The following is a 25178-nucleotide window of genomic DNA, read 5'->3' as shown; positions in this document are numbered from 1 at the left end:
GTCAGGCAGCATCCGAGGTGCAGGAGAGCCGACATTTCAGCCATAAGCTCTTCATCAGGAATGTCGACATTTTGGGCATAAGCCAATGTTTTGGGCATAAGCCCTTCATCTGGAATGGCTACAATTTCCACCCATACCATGCATGCATCATAACGTCTGAACAGGTTGATTAAAAATATTCACCACCCAACTGCATTCTTAACTCTAAGGAGTTACACTACTGCAGAGAGTGAGTTGTTGATAAACTTCCAGATATTGGGCTTAATAATGACCCTGACATTTTGCAGCAGGTGTTACCTGGCTTGGCCCACAGAAAACTACAAACACATGAGGACCTCCTCAACACAATGGTGAGTATTTGAGGATATTAAGACCCTCCCACAACAAGTAAAGGATGGTCAGCTTCACAACTCAGAGAACCCCTGGAAATCTCTCTGACGTCAGACGCACATGACGCTGTGACGTCAGACGCGGCTAACGTCAGTGATTTTTTACACTCCGCGACCATATCACCAACAAAACCCCCGTCCACTTCCGCTCATGACGGGAACAAGTGCGCCCAATTCCCTGTCAGATTACACCAGTCACCGGTCCAATCCCACATACAGGCCGAAATGGCTGGGAGCCACTATGTCTCTAAGATTTTCCTGCGTTGTCGGCCCTTGTCTCTGAGCTCCCCCCGTCTCCAACTGCCCGCGCAGGTCCTTGCGCTCATGAATACAAAAGAAGGCCCAAGGGGTGTCGTGGCCGGGGAGGTGAGATGGCGTCTTCTTAGATTGCCGTCTTTATTTGTGTAGGTTTTTGAGCGGCTGGCGGCCAACGGCGCCGCGCCGGCACTCTGTAATTACACGCCGCCTGCAGCACCGGAGTGAAGGTGAGCAACGGGCGGCTGCTCGCAAGGCAGGTTGTGGGCGAGGCGCGGGAGGCGAGGCCAAGGCGGCCTGACCGAGCGGGGCCTGAGGGCCCGAGATCGCCCACCCCCCCCAATAGGAGCTCGGCTCAGTGCCTGATGGAAATGAAAAGGAGAGGGAGCAGGCAGTGAGGGGGGCAGCGCAGGGGTGAGGACCCCGCAGTCGATGTGGGCTGGGGTGGGGGAAACACAGTGAGAGAAAAGGCAGCAGGGCTGGGGTGGGGAGGGGAAGGATCAGGGTGAGAGGGATGGGGAGGATCTGGGGGAAGGAGGATGGGGAGTGTGGGTTGTGTGCGAGCAGGAAGGGGGTGTATGTATCAAGGGGATGCTGAGGAGAATAAGAAGGCAGTGGGTGCTGGGGTAAGGGGCAAAAAAGGAGAGTGGATGAGGTTGATGTTGGTGGGAGACTTGACTGAGTTGAGGTGAGGGATTGTAGAGTGGGTGATTCTGGGTGTACGGATCTGGAGGTTGGTGGGATAATAGTCCTCTTGGGATAAGTGGGAGTGGCTCAGGAATCTGCAGGGATAGAGAGGGGCAGAAAATTTGACTGAGTGTGAAGGGAGATGGCTGAAGAGTAGCTGTCACTTACTGATAGGCAGCTAGGAAAGTGCTGCTTAGCTGTGAGAGAGAGATTGTCAGTAGGGCTGGGGTTGGGCTGGCAGTGCAAAGCAATATGATGGCCCTGAATTTGAATGCTGGTATTCAGATCAGTTTTTGGTCTAGTGACAACAGCTGCTTTATTGCTGTTTACTGATGTGCTGTATGATATTGACAAGCAGTTGTCAATAAATAGTATCTGCACATAATTGTAGCAAACAGCAGACAGACAATTGCTTTTTATTTAGTCGAAGTTCTTCAGGGATGGACTGAATATGCACATTATCGGGCAGGTAGCATGTAACAGGATGTACTTGGGTGGAGGAGGTGGAAGACGTCTTGACAATGAATTGACAAAATTCCACCAGTTTTTGCCATTTACACTTGGATTGGCCTCGATCAGTCTGAGTTGAGAGTGTGGTGCTGGAAAGACACAGCAGGTCTGGCAGCATCTGAGAAGCAGGAGAATCAACGTTTCGGGCAAGAGCCCTTCATCAGGATGACGGGATCTTGCCCAAAACATCGATTCTCCTGCTCGGATGCTGCTTGACCTGCTGTGCTTTTCCAGCACCCCACACTCAACTCTGATCTCCAGCATCTGCAGTCCTCACTTTCTCCTACTTGATCAGTCTGATATGGTTGTTCATTTTTTTTTTGAATATGTCAAAACAGTCAATTTTTTTCAAACTAAGTGCAAGTGTACTGTTTCAATGCACTTTCTGTGAAAATTAACAGAACTGAACTGTGCTCCTGATCAGGTCTGTAGATCTGTGCCAAGGCCAAAACAAAAATCATAGTTCTGCTTGTTCCATAGCTTTTATGCAATATTCTAGTAAAAACAGCTAGCAATGTCGCCTTACGGGTAAAACTTCCAGAAACTGCACTTCTGTGGCAGCTGATCACTGTGAGAGCTTTGTATATCAAGTGGAACTCATTACCTCCTGCAGTTGCACTATCTTGCCTCGGTGGTGTAGTCACAGCATATGTGGTCTAGAATCATTTCAGTTGTATTTTAAAAATTTAATGACTGGGTTACAGCATAGAAATTTTAGGAAACCTGTTGAAACACAGGTGGCAACCACTCCTGTGTTAATTATTATTTACTAAATTTACGTTAAATGATGGCATTTAAACTTTAAAAGTTTAAAATTTGGGTTTGCTCAGTGGGAGTGGCAGCAAAATGAATAACTTTCAGTGCAATAACATACAAGCTGCTCTTACTCAAACTGTTCATTTTCAGTTGAGATGTGTGTCAGATATGAATTTATGTTAGTGATTAAATATTTAAGTATCACTTATGATTGCTCCATTCATGGCCAATTCAGTAATCTCTTTCAACGAGAATTGGCTAAATATTCAAAAAGAATAAATATGATTAGCTGGAAGGAAAGAGCAAGAGAGAGGCACTGATTGAGGTCTTCACCAAGTACGACAGTACTGATTGGGCTTCCAGAGACGTACAAAAGTTATGTAGTTTGTGTTTTCTACTGGTTTAAGTGCTTGCCGCATAAACACCAAATCAACTTCTGGAGGTAAAATGCACTATGATGTGCAAAACATTTGTTCCTGTTATTTTATCAAATTAGCAGAATTATGTAATCACCTCCTACAGCAACTGCAGAAATAAGTAAATTTGGTACAAGTACAGTGAGTAGCAGATTGTATTGAACCAGAAAGTACTGTACTTGAACACATTGAGTTTACTTTGTACACCATGGCATTGGGAATTAAGTCTAAAGCATTTCAGAGTTAACAACCAACTGGGATGGCATGTGAATGCTTCATTAGATGTAGGGAGTCATTTGGATTGTACTGTACAAACATCTACATGCAAAAGATTGCTGTACGGATAAGATTTTTTTAGTTGCAAAAATAAGGAATTAGTCACAACTGAAATATTTGATTTCCTTTTAAGCATTGAGACTTTTCAATGGGAGTATGGCTATATTTCCTTCTCTCCCACTGTACAGTTTAACATTTGCACCTGTAAAGTTGTGCACAAAGCCTGGATTTGGTGTGCCAGTCTCTCCAGTGACTGACCAGCAAGTGCTAACATTGTTTTCCTTTCCCCACACTGCAGATTTTTACATTGAATCAGATGATTTTGATACTGTTTTGATAATTCAGCTGCTTATAATTGTGTGCCAATAAGTGTAAAAGATATCCAATGCCAGCTCTCAAAGGCATGGGGTGCTCAATGAGTAACAAGCCAGGAGAGAAGAAATCAGGAAGCTTGAAATTAAAGTGTCGTTCACAAATATTGGATTTGGGTAGACCTTGAAGATGATGATGGGTCAGGAGTAAATTCCATGCTGGAGACCTAATGCCAAAATGGGACTCAACTGATATTTAATCAAATATACCATTCAAGAAAAAGATTGCAATTACATGGTGCTTTTCAAACAATCCTTGTTTCTTTCCATTTCATGTGTGGATTGTTCCCTTTGTAGCTTATATTGCAGGTATTATTATAAAGCGTAACGGCTAAAGGTGGGAAAACTCGTTATCACATCAGTTTTTGCTTGGAAACATATTTTGGGGATTGCTGTAGCTTGTTTGCTGAAAGCATTCCCATGTTTTTACTGCCTACACAGAAAGTGCACGTTCAGTCACTGCTCTGTACTGAATCAACTACAGCAGGGGAGAAGAACTTCATACAATCCCAAGGCTAAAGGAAAACGATATCCAGGGTACCTGCTCCTGGTTATTATATAGGGATCAATGTTGTAACGTGTGCTTGTATAGCTGTTTCTATATTGTATATTACAGTGGTTAGAAGGGAATTATATACTTAGTAATGCCAAAAAAATCTTGTGCCAACAGAAATTTCCATCAGTAGCATTTCCTCCAGTCCTGCCTTGTTCTTAATTATGAGTTCTAGATGCTGTCTAAGGCCTAATATCAATTTCCAAAAGAGTTTGATTCCAAAGTATGGGAAGAGCAAAGTTCTGACTTGACATATTATAGCCCTTGCTTCTTCTTTATCGATACTTCTTGTTACCTCACAAAAGAATTCTAATAAATTTGTCAGGCATGATTTCCCCTTCACCAAGCCATACTGATTCCAATTAATTAGACAACGTATGTCTAAACACTGTTCATGAATTCTTTGATAAATAGATTATAGGGAATGGCAGTCCCTGTCTCTGATACAGGACAGCAGTCACTGAGTATATTATAGAGAACAGTCCCTGTGTACAGAGGAACCTCGATTTATACAAGTGAGATGGGTGGGCACTACTTCGTTCGGATAATTGATTATTCGGTTAATCGATTCAATGCCTTCCCTCTGGGGCTCAGAATTTTCTGTTTAGTCTGCTCCCCGTAGGTAGCAGCAGCACTGCACACGTGAACCCAACACCACCCCCCACCCCCTGCCCCTCGTGTCCCCCCAGGGCAGCTGGAGTGGACACCAACAGTAAGACTGCTGCTGCCTTTGTGGGGTAAGTTTCCAAACAGCATATACACGTACACACACACAACTTTTTACTGCAACGTTTGACAATTTCTACCTCTGCCCTGTACAGGACAATGTTGGAGAGATTATCTGGGGGAAGGGGTGGGGTTTAGGGTATACCCCTGTGTAGAACTCCAGGGAGAACATGGGGGGAGAGAGGGTGGGAAGTCAGTCATTTGGAGGCAGTGCCTGGGCTCCCATCGATGTCCAGGACTGTTCTCGGCAGCATTTCAGTGAGTCAAGATCGTTTTTAGTCACTGTAAACAAAAGACATGATCAGGGTTGAAACAGCTCTTTGATGTGATGTTTTTATCAGGACCTTGAGATCTCCTTTGGATAATCCAGTATTCGGATAATCGAGGTTCCTCCTATATATTGTGGTTAACACTGCTGCCTCACAGAACTGGGGACCCAGATTCAATTCCAGCCCCAGGCAACTGTCTGTGAGGAGGTCACATGTTCTCCCTGTGTCTAAGTGGGTTTTCTCGGGATGCTCCGGCTTCCTCCCACAGTCCAAAGATGTGCAGGTTAGATGGATTGGACATGCTAAATTGCCAACAGTGTCCAGGGATCTGTAGGTTAGGTGGATTAGCCATGGGAAATGTTGGGGTACTGGGATTGGGATAGGGTAGAGGGGTGAGTGTGGGTGCGATGCTCTTCAGAGAGTCCGTGTGGACTTGGGCCGAATGGTCTGTTTCCATACTCGAGGGATTCTGTAATTCTACTTGCATTCTCAACAATTTTTGTGTCATTCACAAACTTGGCTATAGTATGACCACTTTCCTCATCCAAATAATATATAGTAAACATTGGGGTCCCAGCTTTGATCCCTATAGCTTTGATCCCTTCCTGAAGAAGGGCTTATGCCCGAAACGTCGATTCTCCTGTTCCCTGAATGCTGCCTGACCTGCTGCGCTGTTCCAGCAACACATTTCAGCTCTGATCTCCAGCATCTGCAGACCTCACTTTCTCCCTATAGCACACCACCAGTTAAAATTTGCCACCCTGAAAATACCCTCTTTATCCCAACTCTGTCTTTTATTAGCTAGTCAATCAACCATCCATGCTAATATCCTACCTTTAATACCATAGGCTCTTGTCAAGTCTATGTAAAATGCCTTCTGACAATTCCAATATATTACAACCCTTGCTGCTCCTTTATCTATACTTTTTGTTACCTCATAAAAGTATTCTGGTAAATCTTTCAGGCATGATTTCCTCTTAAAGTCATACTGATTCCAATTAATTACACTATGTATGTTTAAACACTTTGCTCTTGAATTCTTTGTTAAACAGATTCTACTGTTTTTCCCAATAACAGATATTAACTGGCCTATAGTTACTTTTTGTCTCCTTCCCTTTTTAAATAAAAATGTTGCATAAGTAGTTTTCCAATCCTTTGGGACTTTTTCAGAATCTAAGGATTCATGGAACAGTAACACCTGTGCATCCGATATCTCAGTAGCTACTTCCTTTAGTGTCCTTGCATGCATCCCATCAGGTCCAGTTGCCTATTGGTCTTGGGCACAATTTTCCTTGTTTTCTTTAGCTGCTTCCAAAGTATGGCAATGTGGCAGCCAATTAAGACACAATAAAGACAATAATGTAATCGCCAGATTTCTTTATAATGTTTGATCGACAGGTGCTTGCCAGGATATATACAAATGCAGCACCATTAATCAAACTTCTGGCATAGGAACTGGTTTGATTGTTTGAATGCAAAGGATCAAGCTGGTAATTGCAGTTCTCGTTTAACTTTAACTTGCTCATTTGGTCATACAGTTTGTGAAGGTGCTGCTGTGTATGGCCTGCTGCTCGTACAGTTCCTTTTTTATTTTCCTTGCAAGGATTAAGTGGAAAAAAAGATTTGAAGGTGGCAGGTAGAGGGCAACAAGTAGTATTTCCTGTGAAAGTCCTACAGCTTCCAAACCATGCGTTATCGGTTTGACACTTCTGATCATAGTTGAAGATTAATAGTTTACTCTGCATACTCCTAGAGGTTTGAGTTTTTCGTTTTAATCAGAGGTGGTAGTTTCAACTCAAAAAGATGACATCCCTGCCATGTCAAATGTAGTTTTCTGAGATGGTGACAAAATGTGCTCTGCTTCCAGAATATTGTGCTAAGGTTTTAATTCCAGCACTCTGCCTTTCTCTTTTTATAATCACCCCTGAAGAATAGACAAGGTCTCTGTTTGAAAGGAAGATGGCACCTCTGATAGTGCAGCACTCTCTCAGTACTGGGTAGGGGAGATTTGTTTAGACTCGTACGCGCTTAACAGCAGCACTTCTCTGGAGTCAGAAGGTTGAGAGTTCCAGTTCAACTCCCATAATCTAGACTGCCTGTTTTTAGATTAATTGGAAGAAAACATCCAACTCCTGGCACTGGAAATTTGCTCAAACCTGCTAGCAGTTTAAGATACGGGCATAAAGAAATAGAACATTACAGCGCAGTACAGGCCCTTCGGTCCTCGATGTTGCGCCGACCAGTCATACCAACCTGAAGCCCATCTAACCTACACTATTCCAAGTACGTCCATATGTTTGTCCAATGACGACTTGAATGCACTTAAAGTTGGCGAATCCACGACCGTTGCAGGCAAAGCATTCCATACCCTTACTACTCTGAGTATGTTAAACTTTATGGTGTAATTTTATTTATATTGAAAATTCTAAATTCTGAGAACATTACCAGTGTAACATTTCAAATAAACAGCCCTCTCTGACCGTCCCTGTCACTACTGCTGTCTCACTGCAGATATTTTATTTTTTACAGATAGCTGACATGATGGAGCTGGAGGATAATGCAGTACAGAGCAGCAGCGATGCTGCTCCCTCAGGGCAGGAAGAGCCCTCTGAGAGTGGCATAGCAGTGGAGACGTCTGAGGCAGTATCTGCAGACAGCAGTGACACAGTTACCACCCTTGGCGTAGCAATCGAGGCAGACAATGGCTCAGGGGTTGATTCTGGTGTTGGTCAGAGCTCTGAAGAATCAGTGGTATGGCATCCTATGTGGAACTTGATCATTGAATATTTATTATACTGTCTCAATGTGTGGTTTTGTATGGTATTAGACTAACTTGAAATCCTCTGATAAGCAGCTTGGCAAAAGTTAAATTGTCTAAATGCAGGAGTTGGGCATCCATCAGTCAATTTCCAGGTGGGAAGCTCAGTACATTGGTTTAATGCTGATTCTTCCCATTCAAAATGACTGGTTTGCAGTTCTTTAACAGATCCATGATGAGGTAGTTCACAACTACAGTGTAATTCATTTAGCTATTTTAATTTTTAGCTCCTTTTTAAAATGAAAATTTTGAGTCCAAACAATTTACTGAATTTGGGCATTTGAGCAATGCTAATTTGTCCAATGCTAATTTCTTTTAATCAGGTGAATGTGATATGGGTAGTAGTGTCATTGGATTAGTAATCCAGAATCCAGTTAGTGATGTTGGTGCGTGGGTTTAAATCCTACATCAGATGTGAAATTTCAATTTGATGTAATCGCTGTTAATTGTTGTAAAAATGCAATCAGTTCCTTAATGCTCTTTTAAGGAAAGAAATTTGTCATTCTTACCTGGACTGACCTACATCTGGCTCTAGACCCGGACCCACAGCAATCAGGGAAGGGCAATAAATGCTGGCTGGCTAGTGACACCAACATCAATGAATTTTTAAAAAGCATGCAATTTCAGTGAATCATGTCACTTGTAACAAGTAAACATTTCTTTGCAATGGGGCGCATGTTGTTTTGTCACTTTTTGTGATCATAACTGAAATTAAATATTAATTAATATTTGCATCTCATCTCTATTGTGTCACTATAATGTTAAGTAAAATCAAATACTTCATAAAGGATAACCAGACAAAAGAGGACCTTTACCAAAGCAGCAACTAATTGGAAAAGTGATCACTTGCTCTGTTGGAAATCTGGGTACTCTAAATTATACTGTTAACTGAAACTGGGCACACATTGATATTGCTGTCCTTTTTTTGTAGATAAAATTATCAATGTCTGTTTTAAATTCTAAAATGTAAATTATGTTTGGATGAAGAACAAAACTCCTTTACAGTGATTATATATTGTTGGTATCAATTGGAATACAGCAGTCTTTTGGAAGAAGCTGTGATTTTTCACTCCATGTTTTAATAAGTGTCTGCGTTCACTGGAGTTCAGAAGAATGAGAGTGGATCTCTTTGACACACAAAATTCTGGCTATGTAAGCTGGGAATGTTTAGAAGGTAGTAGCCATGACCTAAGGATATAGGTCACTCAGGCTGGTGACCCTATAGAATTTTCTACCACAAAAGATGGTAGAGGCCAAGTCATTGAATATATTTACGTAAAAAAATAGTTTTCACACCAAAGATGTTGCAAGGTATGTGGATAGAGAGAGTGAGATTAATGTGTTAAGATAGTCTATCTGCATGATTGTATTGAATGATGGAGCAGGCTGAGTGGACCAAATGCTCTTTTTCGTATTTCTTTGTTTCATCATGCAGTTAACTGGGGGAAAGATTTTTCGGACGATAATTCCATGTAGTGCTCTGAATTATCTTTGATTACAGTGAACCCAAAATATGCTCATTATCTTCTTTCCTTTTGCTCTGATATTCCAGGAGTTAGTTCCAGAAACTAGTTCCAGTACAGATGTCAGAACCATCACACATCTTCCAGACTCCTCTTCAGTTGCTCAGTCCACCATTGTGTCCAGTGTCTCTACAGTTACACAGTCTATCATGGTGTCTGAATCTGCCCAAGTACTGGTCCATTCCAGTGTGGCACCAGATGGTACCATGTTCGTGTCAGACTCGACTGCTTCTACGTCCTCCGATCTTGGATCAGCTATTGATAAAATTATAGAATCTACAATTGGGCCTGACATTATGCAGAGTGAGTGCGTTTGGAATACTCTCAATGGAGGTCATTCCTGGTGATTATTTATCTCTCAAATAAAGATACTACTTATTAGATATTACTCTGTAAATTGATTACTGCTCTGTAAAGGGGACCTTGATACAATTGGAGCTTATTAAGTGGGAATACCTGGTAAAAATAAATCAATGGATTGTTTGATTCATTCTCATTTTCTTTTAATGGGGAAATAAAATGATTTATTAAAACCAGGAAAAGGCACCTTAATGTTTTGGTTATTGGATAACGTATTGGCTATCATCAATTTGCAACATTATACTGAAAGTGCTCATTTAAGATGTTTTCTGCATCTTTTCATGTTTTTATATCTGACTTCTTGCATTTTAAATGAATAAGCTGCACTGTGTCATTGACTGTGATGATTTGTACTTTGCCAAGGTTGTATCGCTGTTACAAGTGCAGGGGATGAAGGAGCTGAAGTCACGCAGTATCTTGTGCTGCCATATCCTGATGATGGTGAGAATTTTACTTTGCTGGAGTATTCTTTTAATGAATTTAAAAGAGTGCACCAGTTTTCTACAAAAGTAATAATATTTTTCTTCTGTATTGGATGGTAATTTTAAATTTTCATCAGTACACTGTACACTTGACTTCACTTTTTATAATAGGTGTATTAATTGTACTGATGTTTAAATTGCTGGAGTCTTGCAAGTCACTAAGTGATGGCTCGATTTATCATCATCTGCTGGAGTGTTTTTGTCATTGTCTACAAAATTACAAAATCTGACTTTTCGCAGTCCATTGTTCTCAATGTCTCTGGGTGGGGAAATAAAACATAATTAGATCCCTTGTTCCAGGTGATTTATTTCTACAGTTTTTGGTGCCCAGCTACCCCTAACTTTGACCATCTAATATGTATTTTTAGGTGGTCCTATTGATTCCCAAATGTCCAACTCTCAGATGTCTAGCTCCAGGCTTTCCAATGTGTCAGGTGATGGATTAGGAGAAGGCCCAACATCCACTTGTGCAGACCATCTTGAGCAGCATGACTTGACTAACCTGGAAGACATGATGGAGGTGGTGGTGGTGCAGCAGTTCAAGTGCAAGATGTGTCCATATAAAAGCATCTCTAAGGACAATCTCATCAATCATATGAAGGATCGACATCTCAACATTGGTAATTGTCAATCCAATGTCATTACCCATGTTTGATATCTACTGTGTAAATTTAGAAAATGTTGGTATTTCCTCAAAGTTTTTTACCTCTAAAATCAGTTGTTTAAAAACTTCTTTTTTTTTCCCTTTTACTAACCTCTGATAATGTCAGGTACAGTACTATTTGAGCATAGAACAGTCAACAAGTATTTGAGTTAGATATTAAACAAAGACAGAACTGCGGTCTGGTCACTCAACACAGTGTGTCAGCAAACTAGTATAGAAAATGCTGGAGAAACTCTGCAGGTCTGGCTGCCTATGTGGAGAGAGAAACAGAGTTTGAAGAAGGGTCCTACTGGGCTCAATGTTAACTCTGCTTCTCTCTCCAGAGACGCTGCTAGATTGGCTGAATTTCTCCAGCTTTGTGTTTGTTTCAAGTTTCCAATATTTTGTAATTATTTAACTCTGTTAGCCTCAATTTTTGCTAAGGGCAGATTTATGTCCATGCTGTTTTTGGATGTCAAGCCAAGCTTTTAAACAGCAATCTGTTTTTAGTCTGTTTCCAAACAACTGATCAGCATCTGAAAATCTCCCTGTGAGGTCTTTGTTTGCCCACCTATTCTTCATCTTTGGTCCCTGCATGATCCTGCTATGCCAAGTGTCTACCAGATTGTGGAATGTCACTGGAGTTGAGAAACCATACTCTTCTGAATCCAGTGAGTTGATGGAACAATACCATCATCTCCAGAAGCGCACCGTTAATTTTATATAGTGTCTTTAGCATAGTAAGAATATCCAAAGGAGCAATATCAGATGACATTTGGCAATGAAGACTCTGAGAAATATTATGATGTAAAGCTTTGTTAGAGAGGTTTGTTTTTGAAAGGAATGACATAAGACGGGCAGAAACATCAAGGGAGGGAGTTCTAAAGCCAATGGTGGAGTAATGAAACTAGAATGCAAAAAAAAAGTTGAAGGAGTAGTGATATCTTGGATTGAATGGGCAAAGATTGTGGAGCAATTTTTTTTTGTAACTCAGAGATGAGAATTGTAAAATACCAGATTTGAAGGCAATGCAAATCAGAGCATATGGATGCTGGGTGAATGGCATTTCATGAGAATCTGGATATGAGCAGGGGGAGCTTTGGAGAAGCTAATTTTTCTATGGGAGATCTGGAGAGTAGTGGCTCCATCAATGGTAGGGGTGAGGATTTCAACATCAGGTAAATTGAAGCAAAGATAGAGAGTGGTGATTTGTAGGGAGTGTGTGGTGAAGCTCACCTTTAGGGTAGATGGAAAAATCTTAAAGTGAGTAATACAGCTCAGCCTTGGACTGAAGATGGGCTAGACTAAGTGGCTAGGGAGAGATGTTTGATTATCTTTGGTCTTCCTGCTAATTAAAGGAAATTTCTGCTCCTCCATACTGGATATCATTTGAACAGAGCAGCAAAAACAGGCTCCCTAAAAAATGTTTACCAAAGCTATAATTAGTTTATTGCATCTTGCATCTCCTTTCTATGTTGCATTCCCTATCCTCCCTATCCTCATACACAGTAGTTTCTGTGTATGATACAATTGGAATTGAGTGCTCAACTTGCAAGCATGCCACACAGGTGATTTGTTGGATTCTGGTAGATAAAAAGCTTGATTAACAAGAGCCTACAAACTCTGCAGTAAGCAAATCCTCTGTCATCTGGTATTGTCTCAACAAGTAAATCAAAGATGTAAGAGAAGTACAGATTTTTAAAAAAATAAAAATGTGGAATTCCTTTTGTTTTAGATTTGGATTACTTAAATTTACCTCAACAGTCCTTTTTGTGCCTTTGCAGGATTCAGGAATCTAACTTTATTTAGTTGAATGCAAAGGTGTATTTTAAAATCTCTGAATGCATGTGTTTTTGTTGTCGAAACTAATATACTTCTGTCATTTGTTACCGATTATAGTTGAATGGAACTAGGTGTATGGGGAGGTAAAACTAAACTTTTATTTGAACATCCTTGCCAATTCCTAGGTGGTTTTCTGTCTAAGAAGAGAGGAAGGGGCCGGCCAAGGAAGCATAGTGCATCACCAAGACCAGAGGAAACTAAGGCTCAGGAACAAGAGCAAGATGAAGAGGATGATGACATTGTGGACGCTGGAGCCATTGATGACAGAGAAGGTAATGCATCCTGAGAAATTTGGGAACAGACATTTAAGTGTGCTTGTTTCGGAAGGAAAGAAGAACAGGAGATGGCACAACAGTCCGCAGTTGAAAGAAAGAAAAAGAGTTGACACCTGGTTATGTGTCAATATGCTGAATTTCTGCATAATTGAAGCAAGAAAAATGCTAATCTGTTTGCAGGTTTGAATGTGATTCCATTGCCATATTACAAGCTGATGATTTTAGTCCCACTAGTTTAAAAAGTCCAGATGGATTCCTTTATTTCTGTAATAAGTTCTTAGTCTATTGATGATTTGGAGATGCCAGTGTTGGACTGGGGTGTACAAAGTTAAAAATCTCACAACACCAGGTTATAGTCCAACAGGTTTAATTGGAAGCACACTAGAAAGCTAGTGTGCTTCCATTTAAACCTGTTGGACTATAACCTGGTGTTGTGTGATTTTTAACTTAGTCTGTTGAGTTTGGGTCTAATTCCATGCTCATTCAGGTAATTTTGGAAAGTAATGTGTCCTCTCTTCATACTGTTTCGCTATTCAAATGATTGCAGGTCAGAAATGGCTCCACTTAATTGCACAGTAATAATCCCTTTTGAGTTGAGGCTAAAGCGCTTTTTTCAACTTTTGCCAATTATTTTAGATGCAAAACAGCTATTTTTTTGAATATCCATCTCCATTGATATGGACCTCATTTACTGCTGCTCATCTCAGTACAATCAATGTAGATGAGCTATTCAAGATTGTAGAATTGTTGCAGTTATATTTGATGTTGTATTTGGAGAAGTCCCACAGTGATGTTTTAGATCTGTGTACTCCTACTTAGAAACAACTAACAGGCAGCATGTGGTTAGGAGTCACCATGGTACTAACATGGGAGGGAGTGATTTTTACAAATCGCTGGTTTATTCAAGTTGGTTGTGCTATGAAATTAGTACAGACATTGATCTGAACTTGTTTGCTGAGAGTTCCAAATGAGAAACTAGATGGGCTAGTTTTAGATGGGCTAGGTTGATTGTGAACTTACGAGGCAGTGTAACTTAAATGTGACAATCGTCAAGCATGGAGTCCTGAAGTATGTGCAAAAGCAAAATACCACAGATGCTGAAAATCTGAAACAAAACAGAACATGCTGTAAATTTCAGGTCTGGCAGCATCTGTGGGTAGAAAAATAGAACAATATTTTAGAATTTTAATTCTGATTTCTTTTTTTTCCCTTTTCTGACAAAAGGTCATATTCCAGAAATCATAGGCCTGTTTCCACCCTGTAGGGATTCTATCGGCCCAACAAGTTCACACTGACCCTCCGAAGAGTAACCTACCCAGACCCATTCCCCTACCCTATATTTACCCCTGATTTATGCACCTAACCTACACATCCCTGAACATTATGGTCAATTTAGCATGACCAATTCACCTAACCTGTAAGTCTTTGGATTGTGGGAGGAAACCAGAGCACCCGGAGGCAACTCGTATAGACATGGGGAGAATGTGCAAACTCGACACACAAAGTCATCCAAAGTTGGAATTGAACACTGGTCTCTGATGCTGTAAGGCAGCAGTGCTAACCATTGAGCCACCGTGCTGCCCTAATGTTAACTGTCTTTCTCTCTACTGATACTGCTGGACCTGCTTAGCATTTCCTATTCAGAAAAGTATGTCAAATGTACATCAAAATTTTATATTTTTGTGATCCACTGTTTGAAAAGCAAAGGCATCAGTTGATCAGTTTTAAGAACGTTTTGCTGCTTTGCACCTTCAGGCTGATAGATTGACTGCTCCATTCTAGAAAATGATTTCTTTGAACAGAGTGCTGAGAGTTCAATGGATGTGTTTTTAATCTCTTCCTAAAAGTTTAATTTTGTCTGTACTTTACATTTAATGTTCAATGATTTACTGATTAAATTCTACATTTCATCCATGTTTAATCATGGATGGAATACATAAGTGCTCTCTGCTTGAAAGCAGGGAAAGTTAGTTATATAAGTAATCCCAGCTCAAACTCTTTTTATACCCAGGACTGAGCTATCTGTTCTGTTTCCAAGCAAATAAGGAGAAAATTCTGAGTGTGACTTCGCACTCTGTTTGAAGGCCCACTCAGTACTAAGAGTTGGGAAAGCAAAAGAGTTAGGTGAGGAGGGGAAGGAGATGCTCATTTAATTTGCTTTTTCTAAATTTTCACCTCCTAGTAATTAGTCATTTCTCTACTACAGAGAAATTAACTGATGATCTACTGAGAAGTTAACTGGTGATCGGATTCTTAATGAACAGCTAAGGTTCAAAATAGGACAGGAGCTGATGTTAAAGTTTAAAAAAATATAGAAAAGGAAAATAAACAATTGACAGAATAAAATAATTAGAACTCATCAAGGATGACAGAATGTTGATGTGTCACAGCTGCAGTTTGTGATATCTCCTGGATGCAAGTGTGAACCAGAGCAAATACGTTTGATCAACTTCAGTTCAAAGTTTGAGGTGGAGACCTAACTGCAGACACTGCTAGATGGTGGAGTGTAAACGTTGCCTGGAGACTTGATTCCAGGATATAGTCGCATGCCTGAGGTTAAGGTCTTCTGACTACAGACCAGTTAGCTGAATATTTTCTTTACAAAAAATCTTAACTATTATTAAAAAAGTTCTTAGTACAGAATGTGGGGGAAACATTCAAAGCCATCAGGCACAGTCTACATGGTTTTGTGGAAGGGAAATCATGCTTCACCAGTATCTTAAACTTTTGAAGAAGTAATGTGTCATAGGTAAAAGAAAACCAATGAATATACTGTATTGGGATTTCCAGAAGGCACTTGATAAGGAGCTGTATCAAAGTCACTGAAAGCTCATGGTGTAGGCTGTAACATAATGCCATAAATAGAAAATTGAATGGTTGAGTTAACATAGGGCCTCATTAGATTGGCAGGCTGTAACAAGTGTGGTGCCATCAAGGTCAGTGCCAGGACCTCCACCTTTTACAGTCTATACAAATTACATGAATGAAGTGACCAAATGTATGGTTGTTAAAATTTGCTGATGACACAAAGATAGGTAAGAAATTCAATCATGAAGAACACATAAGGAAGCTGCAAAGAATATTGGAAGGTTCAGCGAGTTGGCAAAAATCTGGCAAATGGAATATGACGTGAAATCTATGAAATTTTCAATTTTGTCAGGAATATCCATAAAGCTATTTGTTAAATGATAAGAAATTGCAGAGGCATGAGTGTCCTAGAGCATGAATCTCAAAAATCTGGTGTGCATCCACACAAAGTTAGTTGGGGAAGTTAATGAAATGTTATTATTGAAGGGAAATTTAATGCAAAAGTAAGGTTATGCTTGAGTTATACAGGCTATTGGTGAGATCATGCATACAGTACTGTGTCTAATATTAGTTGTCTTTATTTAAGGAAGAATGTAAAATCCCTTCAGAGAACATTTATTGGACTAATACTGGGAATGAGTTGGTTTGTCTAATGAGGAAAGGTTGTATGTGCTAGTCTTGTATCTGCTGGAGTTTAGAAAAATAAGATAACTTGTTTGTAATATTCAGGATCTCCCGTGAATTCTGTGCAGTCTTGACAGGGAGTATATATAAAGTGTGATCCCTGTTGTGGGAGAATCTGGAGCTAAGGTCACTCATTGAAAATGGGAGATTACCCATTTAAGACCGATGAGAAACTGAGTATAATGGGTATTTGGAAATCTCTTCTTCCTTAAGAGATGGTAGATGCAGAATTATTGAATAATTTGAAAGGCAATGGTAAGTGGATTCTTAATGAGCAAGTGGATGAAAAGTCATCAGGGATGTGCTGGAATTTTGAGTAATCTGGTCAGCCATAACCTTGAACAAGTCCAAAAGGCTGGGTGACCTGCCGCTACTCCTAATTGGTACGTTTGTGTGTTCATTTTAGCTGATAGTGATTATAACCCAGCAGAAGATGAGACGCGTGGAAGGCAACCAAATTACAATCGCAACGTCACAACTTCGACCAGTGACCGGCCTCGGAGGCGTCCTGGGAGACCTCGCAAAGTTTTGCGGACAGAGGCAATGTCTGGGATTGATGGTAAATTTTTACTTTTTTAAAAAAAGATTATTGGCATCACTCACTAGTCCAGCATTCATTGCTCATCTCCAGTTGTTCAGAGGGCAGTTGAGTCAACCACATTGTTGTGCATCTGGAGTTGTGTAAGCCAGACCAAGTAAGGGCAACAGAAGATTGGGGTGATGTGTATATATGATATGAAGATACAAATGGCAGAACTTGAATAAGTTCAAATTAATGGAGAGTACAAAGTGGATCATGACAACATGGAAGCAAACAGACTGAGGAAATAGCAGGGGTAAGTGACTGACTGTTACAGACTAGAGAGTCTATATTGCTGGATGTTCAACTCAGTCCGATATGTTGCTCAAGTTATTTTTAGGTCTTTCATTACTGATTGTCAACATAAACAATTGTGATGTTGAGAGAAGTGGTGAAGGAATAGAACTTTGTATCTTCAGCAAACAATTGGAACTTGGTGTGATTTTTAAAAGGCAGTACATAAATGAGAAATAACCATGTAGCTAAAGATAGATCTCAAAGATGGCATAGATTTTAGAAATGGGAAGGAAAAATTCTGTCAAAGTGGACTGAGTAAGTATGAATGAGATGAACAGAATCTCAATTAACTGGACAACGGTGCAGAGAAGTTGGTGGTGATGGATCACTGTCAAAAATGTTGTTAACATCTCAAAGATTACAGGGTAATTGTTAGCTTCAATTTGGGCCATTTCAGTGATCTATCAGGATTGAAAACCTGTTGGAGGGTTCAAACATGAAGTTGGAAAAGACTAACCTGAATTTGGGAAGAGCAAACATGTTCAGTTTCTTTGGAGAGAAAAGTAAGGCTAAAATAGGGTGCTGCAGTTGCACATCATGAACAATCCAGACATTTAACCAACTTGTAGCAGCAACAGCAGAGCCATCCTGATCCGTTTCTCCTACTAAAGGCTTCACATCTTCATCTCATACTCCACACCTTTATACCATTCAACATTGTAGTTTCTCATTGGTAACTCAGTAGTGCACAGCCTTAATGTTTTGTTTGACTCTTACTTTGATTCGAGCTCTGCACCTAATCCATAACAGGGGCTATCTATATTTGATTCCATTTACAGTATATTTCATTTTTGCCTTTGAAACCTACATTTACAGTTTTGCTTGACTTTAGTAAAGCCAGATTGAATATGCATTTATAATAATACCTTTATGACATTCCAAGTGCTTCACAACCAGTGAAATATTCCTGACCAGTTGCACTGTTATAGTCATGTTGATTCAATGCTAAGTATTAGACAGGTCACATTAGCATATGTACGCTACCTCTTTGCACAGGATCTGGTACATCTGTAAGAGGGAAGAATCAAAATGCCTGATCACTGAATAATGAGGTCTATATTGCATAGTATAACAATTCTGCCTGCAGTATTCTCCACGGCTAAATTTATATGAAACTTGATTGATTGAACTGAAACGAGGAGTGTCAGCCTAAGTGTTTGAAGTGAGGTTTGAATCCATCATCTTGCCTCTGACTGATGTGCTACTATTGAGCCTTAGCTCGCATATCCATTCACTGCACTTCATGTAGACTTCTGAATTCCTTATACAAACTCTTGCTCATCCAAGACTGTTGCCAGCATTTAATGCTGTGGTAAATTATGCTTGCCTATTCTACCCACGGTTGTGTTTTACAAACCTCCAATGGCTGGTAGTCCAATGATGATAAAATGTTTGTCCTTTTTTAATCAGCCTTGTGTAAACTCCTCTGGTGTTATGTCCCAGACTTTCTAACTCTGGTCCACGCTTCAATTTCTTTTCCTTAGCTGCTTTGTCAGTAACACAGCCTTCAGCTATTGTACCCTGCACCTTGCCAATTTTTGCTAAAGCTTCCATTTTTGTCGAATCTCTTCCCAATTTTAAGGGCCCTCGTCAAAATGACCAAAAACAAAATACTGCTGCTCGAAATGAGGTGCTAAAATAAAAATAAAACACTGGAAGTACTCCAGGATAGAGTGCAAGTGTTAACATATCAAGGTCTATAACTTTGAATGGCCATAGATCTGAAGCATTAATTTTGGTTTTCTTTCTTTCTATAGATGCTGAGAATTTCGAGCTTTCCTCCCGAAAATCCACCGTTTTAATTGTTTTCTGTTTAAGCCTTGATTGACCCATTGTCTTATTACGAAACAGGAGCAGAGGTTGAAGCACTTGTCACCTCCCAGTCGAACACGATGGACCTCCAGAGTTCTGAAGCAGCTAGCTCAACTGCACAAGAGAATGGGGATGTGTCAGCAGGCAATGAGATGGTAGCTGAGTCAGGGATCAGTCAGTCGGATTCTGAGAACAAAGACCCATCATCAAACACCAACGAGCTACCTTACAAGCATTCGAGACGACGTGGTCGCCCACCCAAGAGGTTTGGCAGGAGGAAGTACCGAGGCTATTTGGGGCGCAGGTAAACTAGTTGATGGCTCGAATTGTTGCCTTAGTATTTAAAGTTTTAAAAAAATATGCCTGCTGAACAGCATCTTACTCATACAAGTGGAATTTGTTGATGCTGTTTGATGTCAGTACCTGCACTTCTATTTCAGTGTCTGTCATGCTACTAATATGAATGCAGCTCAGTAATACTAGATAAATGATTGTCACGTTTCTGCAAGTACTGTATCTGGCATGTCTGAGTTCAATGACAATAGTCCCTGCCCAACTCCCCATGTTCTGAAAACTGTTAAATCAAAGAAGTTGAAATCGGGAACTTGTAATAATTTGGTGTCACACCTTGTTATACCTTAGAAGCATTACATGTCTTTCATTTGGGGAAGGAAGTGCTACCAAGCAATTGTCCAATTTCCTTTTCCTCTGACTAGAGAAGAACTTTGAAAAAGCCACAACTGGAGATTCCTTCCATCTAGCTACTCCTTTATGACATTTTATGGCAGCTACCCCTTGCTCACATTCAACGTAAGCAAACTTCTAGAAACTAGTGTGGGTGAAGCTACTCTGTTCTGACCACTATCAAAAGATTCCTCAACACTGCTGCCATCTGATGATATTGTTGACAAAGGTTGGTATTTTTGAGTGACAGAATTCCTTTGTTTGCTTCCCTTCTCTCAAGTACAGTTTCTTTCAATATATTGTTTCCAGTTCTCATTTCAATATTCTAACTTATATGATCACGTTGAAAAGTAGAAAATTGAACGTAGTGTAAAATTTTCTTATTTTATTTTTCCAGATTGATACTAAATGAATACTTATGCTTATGATCTAAATTTTAGAAAATTCTTAAAATCTGACTCAATTGGTATGTGTATCCAAAGGTACAATTACTATAGATCCAGTAAGCCCCTAATGAGGCCTCATCACTGTCGGATCTGTGGCTCCCGTTTCCTGACACAAGAAGACTTAAGATTTCATATTGATTCACATGAGGGGAATGATCCAGAACGCTTCAAGTGCATGCAGTGCAGCTATCGGTGCAAGCGTTGGTCATCTCTGAAGGTCAGTGGTACCCCTCTAACTTAAACTGTGGCATCATAACTTCTGTTAAGGTTTAAAAAAGAAAGTCAGAACTTAAGAGAACCAAAATTTGGTGTTTCTTTATCTCCCTCTCTCCCCAGAGTTTTTCCATTTAAATCCTTTGGTGCATTTATTTCTGAATGTTTTTCTGTGACTTGTTTTTCCTCTTATATCCATTTGGTAGCCAAGTCTTTAAGTTGAAAAGTGTGGCACTGGAAAAGCACAGCAGGTCAGGTAGCATCCGAGGAGCAGGAGAGTTGACGTTTTGGGCATAAGCCCTTCTTCAGGAATGTGGTTGCATGGGGAGTGGGGCTTGAGAAATAAATAAGGGTGTGGGGCTAGGGCTAGGGAGAAGGTAGCTGCAAAGCGATAGGTTGGTGGGGGGAAATGGAGCATATACGTGGGCAGTTCAAGAACGCGGTGCCAAGTTGGAGGGTTGGATCTGGGATGAGGTGGGGGGAGGGGAGATTTGAAAACTAGTGAAGTCGACGTTGATGTCATGTGCTTGAAGCATCCAAGATGGAAGATGAGGCATTCTTCCTCCAGTTGCCCTGGGCCACCTCCACAGCCAAATCCAAGCAACCCGACGACTAGAGGAAGAACGCCTCATCTTCAGCCTTGGGACCCTTCAACCACGTGGCATCAATGTCAACTTCACCTAGTTTCCAAATCTCTACCCCCCCCCCCCCCCCCACCCCAACTTCATCCCAGATCCAACCCTCCAACTCAGCACCACTTTCTTGACCTATCCCACCTGTCCATCTTTCTCCCTACCTATCTGCTCCACCATCCCACAATCACCACCTACCTGCATTCACCTATCACCTTCCCAGTAACCCCCCCACCGTTTTTTTTTAATCTTTCAGTGCCCTCTCCCTGAACTGCTGATGAAGGGCTTCTGCCCAAAATGTCCACTGTCCTCCTCAGAAGCTGCCTAACCTGTGCTTTTCCAGTGCCACACTTTTCAATTCTGACTCTCCAGGATCTGCAGTCCTCGCTTTCTCCCATCCGAGTCATTAAGACTGTCAAACAAAATATTAAAATGTGACCACCAAAATATGTCATTTGCGAGCTGTTCTATCATTGCATTATCTCTTCAGTCCTACCTTGAAGAGGTATTGGACAACATTTGGTCAGTAAACGGAGTGAAAAATATTTGCAAACCTTCTAATGTTGCCCCTGATGTGACATGATTAACTGACATAGTCCATACAATCTGTAGATTGCACACATTTTAAGTTGTGACATTTTTTGGTCTACATTACACTTTTAATTTGATCAAACTGGACAACAACTTTCAGCAATTTTGTCTCATCATATGGAATTCTGCCTCTTACTTCACTCCTTGCCACCTAAATGCCCACAGTAGCCCTGTACGTTCCTCCTCTCCAAGGCCAAGGTGGTCTTTACTGCAAATAATCCCCTGCCCATCACCTTCAATGCCCTGTCATTCTGTACTGCTTTACACCCCAAACCCCACCTTATACCTCCACTACCACCTCCCCACCCCCAGTACCAACCTTGTCGCAACTCATAAACTGTTCTTCTGGCTTCACTCCGTTCCCTCTACCACCCCCATCTCCCACCACACCAGTATATCCACCCGAGCCTCCTATTAACCCTCCCCACCAGCTTACAGACCAACATGATTGATTGACTGATTGATTGACCCTCTGACCAAATTTGACACTCAGCCCCAAGTCATGACTGACCAGACTCCTGACCACTTTCCTTGCAGCTGCCTGGCTGATGCCTCACAAGTCTGCCTGCCTGACTGCCTGCCTGACTGCCTGCCTGAAGCAAATGTCCTGTAGGTTGGACCTTGATTCACTCCCAGATTGCAGTCTGACTTATCCTCTGTCAGTGATGACCTCCTGGGGATGACTGACCATGGCCAAGGCCCTGGACTGTCCTTGGTAGCCCTTGACTGATGGGGCCACCTTACCATGTAATTTCTGACAGCCATTTGTAGCACAGAAATCAAATCTGCCTTTATATAGAGGAAATCAGCCCTTAACCAAGACTCAAGAGTTGCTTGCTGCAACTGAGAACTTTATCTTGGCTTCTGAAGGTCTGATTTGAAAAGTATGGTGTTGGAAAAAAACAGGTCAGGCAGCATCCGAGGAGCAGGAGAATCGATGTTTTGGGCATAAGCCCAAGTGAGCTGACAGGATGAAAGACTAATATTGAGGTGCTAACCTGAATTGACATTCCCAGCATCCACACTGTGATGACAGTTGGAACTGAGTTGAACTAGTCTGGTAGCCAAAATGGCTCACAGTTGCTTATCAAAGTAATTCTTCAATGGAAAACTCAAGTCTAGTATGTGCTGTCACGGATGTCAGAATACTCAAAAGGCTTTGCTTAGACACACTGATATCCACCCTGAATCCTGGGAGGCATTTTGCCCAGGATCACTTGACCTGATGCAACAAAATACTAAAGGATGCAGCTTCCTTCAAAAGTAAATACATCTCCAAGCTAGTAGTAAATGCAAGGAGAACAAATCCTTTTCCAGCATCTCATCCATGATGCCATCAACTGCAGTATCCATCTTCATGTTTGTCGTAGACCTGGGTGCAGCTCAGCCTTGGCACTCAACTACATACCCACTGGAATGTGGTTGCACACCCCAGACAATGGATAATAGGTATCTTAGCTTGAAAGATCAACATACATTTTTATCCTGAGTTATTTTGTGGGATAAAGGACACACAATTTATAAACATGAATTCACAGCTGGACTGCATCATAATGAGACGAAGGTGAGGACTGCAGATGCTGGAGATTAGAGTCAAGAATGAGGTGCTGGAAAAGCAGAGTAGGTCAGGCAGCATCAGAGGAGCAGGAGAATCAACATTTTGGGCAAAAGCCCTTTATCAGGCATGTTGTGAGTCAATTGGGAGGGAGTACAAGATGCAATTTATTTTTCTGGTGCATTATTTAATTATAATGACCTCACCCCTTCTCAAACAGGAGCACATGTTTAATCATGTGGGAACAAAACCATACAAATGTGAGGAATGTGATTATACAAGTGTGTACAAGAAAGATGTCCTCAGGCACTCCTCTATTCACACTAAGGAGAGGTAAGCAAAACCAGACATTGGTGCCTCACCTCGACCCGGTAGCAGTGTGTTTTGAGAATTTGTTTTCCTATTGTGATCTTCAAACTTTAAATTTCAGCAAAAGAATGAGTAAATATTTGAAGGTGCTACCATGAAATACAAATTAAATTATTTTAATTCTGACTGTTCATCAACTCCGTTTGAATAGAGTTCAGTTTGTATGGAAAAAAAGTTGAAACTAGTTGCAGGTCATAAATAACACTGACTAAAACTAATTAATACAAATCATCAGTGAAAAAAATCATAAATGATATGCAAAAGAGTGATGCTGGAAAGGTTTTGGAAGTGAAACAAACCACTCTAGGTTTTATTGTTTCTACCTCATTTTTTTCTACTGGTCTTTCTTTCTAAGCAGAATTTTCTGCTGACTGAAATGGGAAGAGACTTGGACAGGATAGGAAACATACCCATACCTCTTGCTTTTCCATCTCCAGTGTTAATCCTTGATCAACCACCTGTACTTCCACCAATTAATCCCTCAATTAGAGTGACCTGTAGGTGGTCAAGGAACTGAATTTTACACAAAGGGATGCCCATTTGGAACCAGTTCCTTGCTTTTCTCTCCCTGTGACCCCCCCAGTCCAAGACACCAAACAAGGGTGGTTGATGTGTCAGTCATTCCTGCAACAACCAGAACTCTTCCAAGACTGCTGAGTTGAGGCATTGCAGGCTTCTGATGTGGCTGGCAGTTCTTGCCACAGCATGTTAATTCCTAGGGTAAGACTGTGTGTTTGGTGGCTTTACTCATCCCTTGCCTGATTTTAATTCGTTGACAGGATGTGGACATCACTGTGTGGGCCAGTATCTGTACCCCAATCCCTAATACCCTGGAGCAGGTGATGTTGCAATGCTGCCTTGAACTTGCAATCCTTAGTTTTAGACGCACCATGCTATTAGAGAGGGAATTCCAGGATTTTAACCTTGTGATAGTTAAAAAGTGATATTGTTACAGCCAGGTATGTGTGGCTTGTAGGGAAACTTGCAGGTTGACGTTTTCCCATGCATTTGTTGCTCTTGTCCTTCTTGATGGTAGAAGTCACACAGTCGCGAAGTAACCTTGGTGAGTTATTGCAATGCATCTTGTAGACAATGCATGCTGCCACCATTGTATGTAAGCGATGAAGGGAGTGAAGTTTGAAGGTAGTGGATTGAGTGCCAGTCAAGCAAGTTTTTTTTTGTTCTGGGTGGGATCAAGCTTCTTAAATGTTGTTAGAACTGTGCTTTTTCAGGGAAGTGGAGTCTTCCAATATAATCTTGAATTGTGCCTTGTATATGATGGGCAGGTTCTGGGGAGACAGCATTTCTAGTCACACACCTGCCCTTGTAGCCATGGTATTTGCATGGTACTTCAAT

General features: G+C 41.0%; 1 protein-coding gene across 2 annotated transcripts in view; it reads left to right on the top strand.

The window, feature by feature from the left end:
• The first annotated feature begins 728 nt into the window (after positions 1 to 728).
• The window catches only part of znf335 (zinc finger protein 335), a 69961-nt gene continuing 45511 nt past the window's right edge, over positions 729 to 25178 (top strand). Inside the window, exons 1-10 of one of the 2 annotated variants that reach the window (XM_087994963.1) lie at positions 729 to 874; positions 7738 to 7959; positions 9579 to 9852; positions 10273 to 10350; positions 10760 to 11011; positions 13002 to 13148; positions 17050 to 17202; positions 19372 to 19636; positions 20499 to 20679; positions 23674 to 23786. In XM_087994963.1, the coding sequence (XP_087851089.1) occupies positions 7747 to 7959; positions 9579 to 9852; positions 10273 to 10350; positions 10760 to 11011; positions 13002 to 13148; positions 17050 to 17202; positions 19372 to 19636; positions 20499 to 20679; positions 23674 to 23786 (1676 nt within the window). In that variant the 5' untranslated portion in view covers positions 729 to 874; positions 7738 to 7746. Of the gene's footprint in view, positions 875 to 5703; positions 7591 to 7737; positions 7960 to 9578; positions 9853 to 10272; positions 10351 to 10759; positions 11012 to 13001; positions 13149 to 17049; positions 17203 to 19371; positions 19637 to 20498; positions 20680 to 23673; positions 23787 to 25178 lie in introns of those variants that run through there. The other variant, XM_087994964.1, reaches the window with a different exon arrangement.

This window comes from Chiloscyllium plagiosum, unplaced genomic scaffold (assembly GCF_037043375.1).
Source record: "Chiloscyllium plagiosum isolate Xiang-an unplaced genomic scaffold, Cpla_swu_hap1 HiC_scaffold_15, whole genome shotgun sequence".
NCBI classification, from domain to species: Eukaryota; Metazoa; Chordata; class Chondrichthyes; order Orectolobiformes; family Hemiscylliidae; genus Chiloscyllium; species Chiloscyllium plagiosum.
This window is presented reverse-complemented; position numbering and strand designations above follow the sequence as displayed.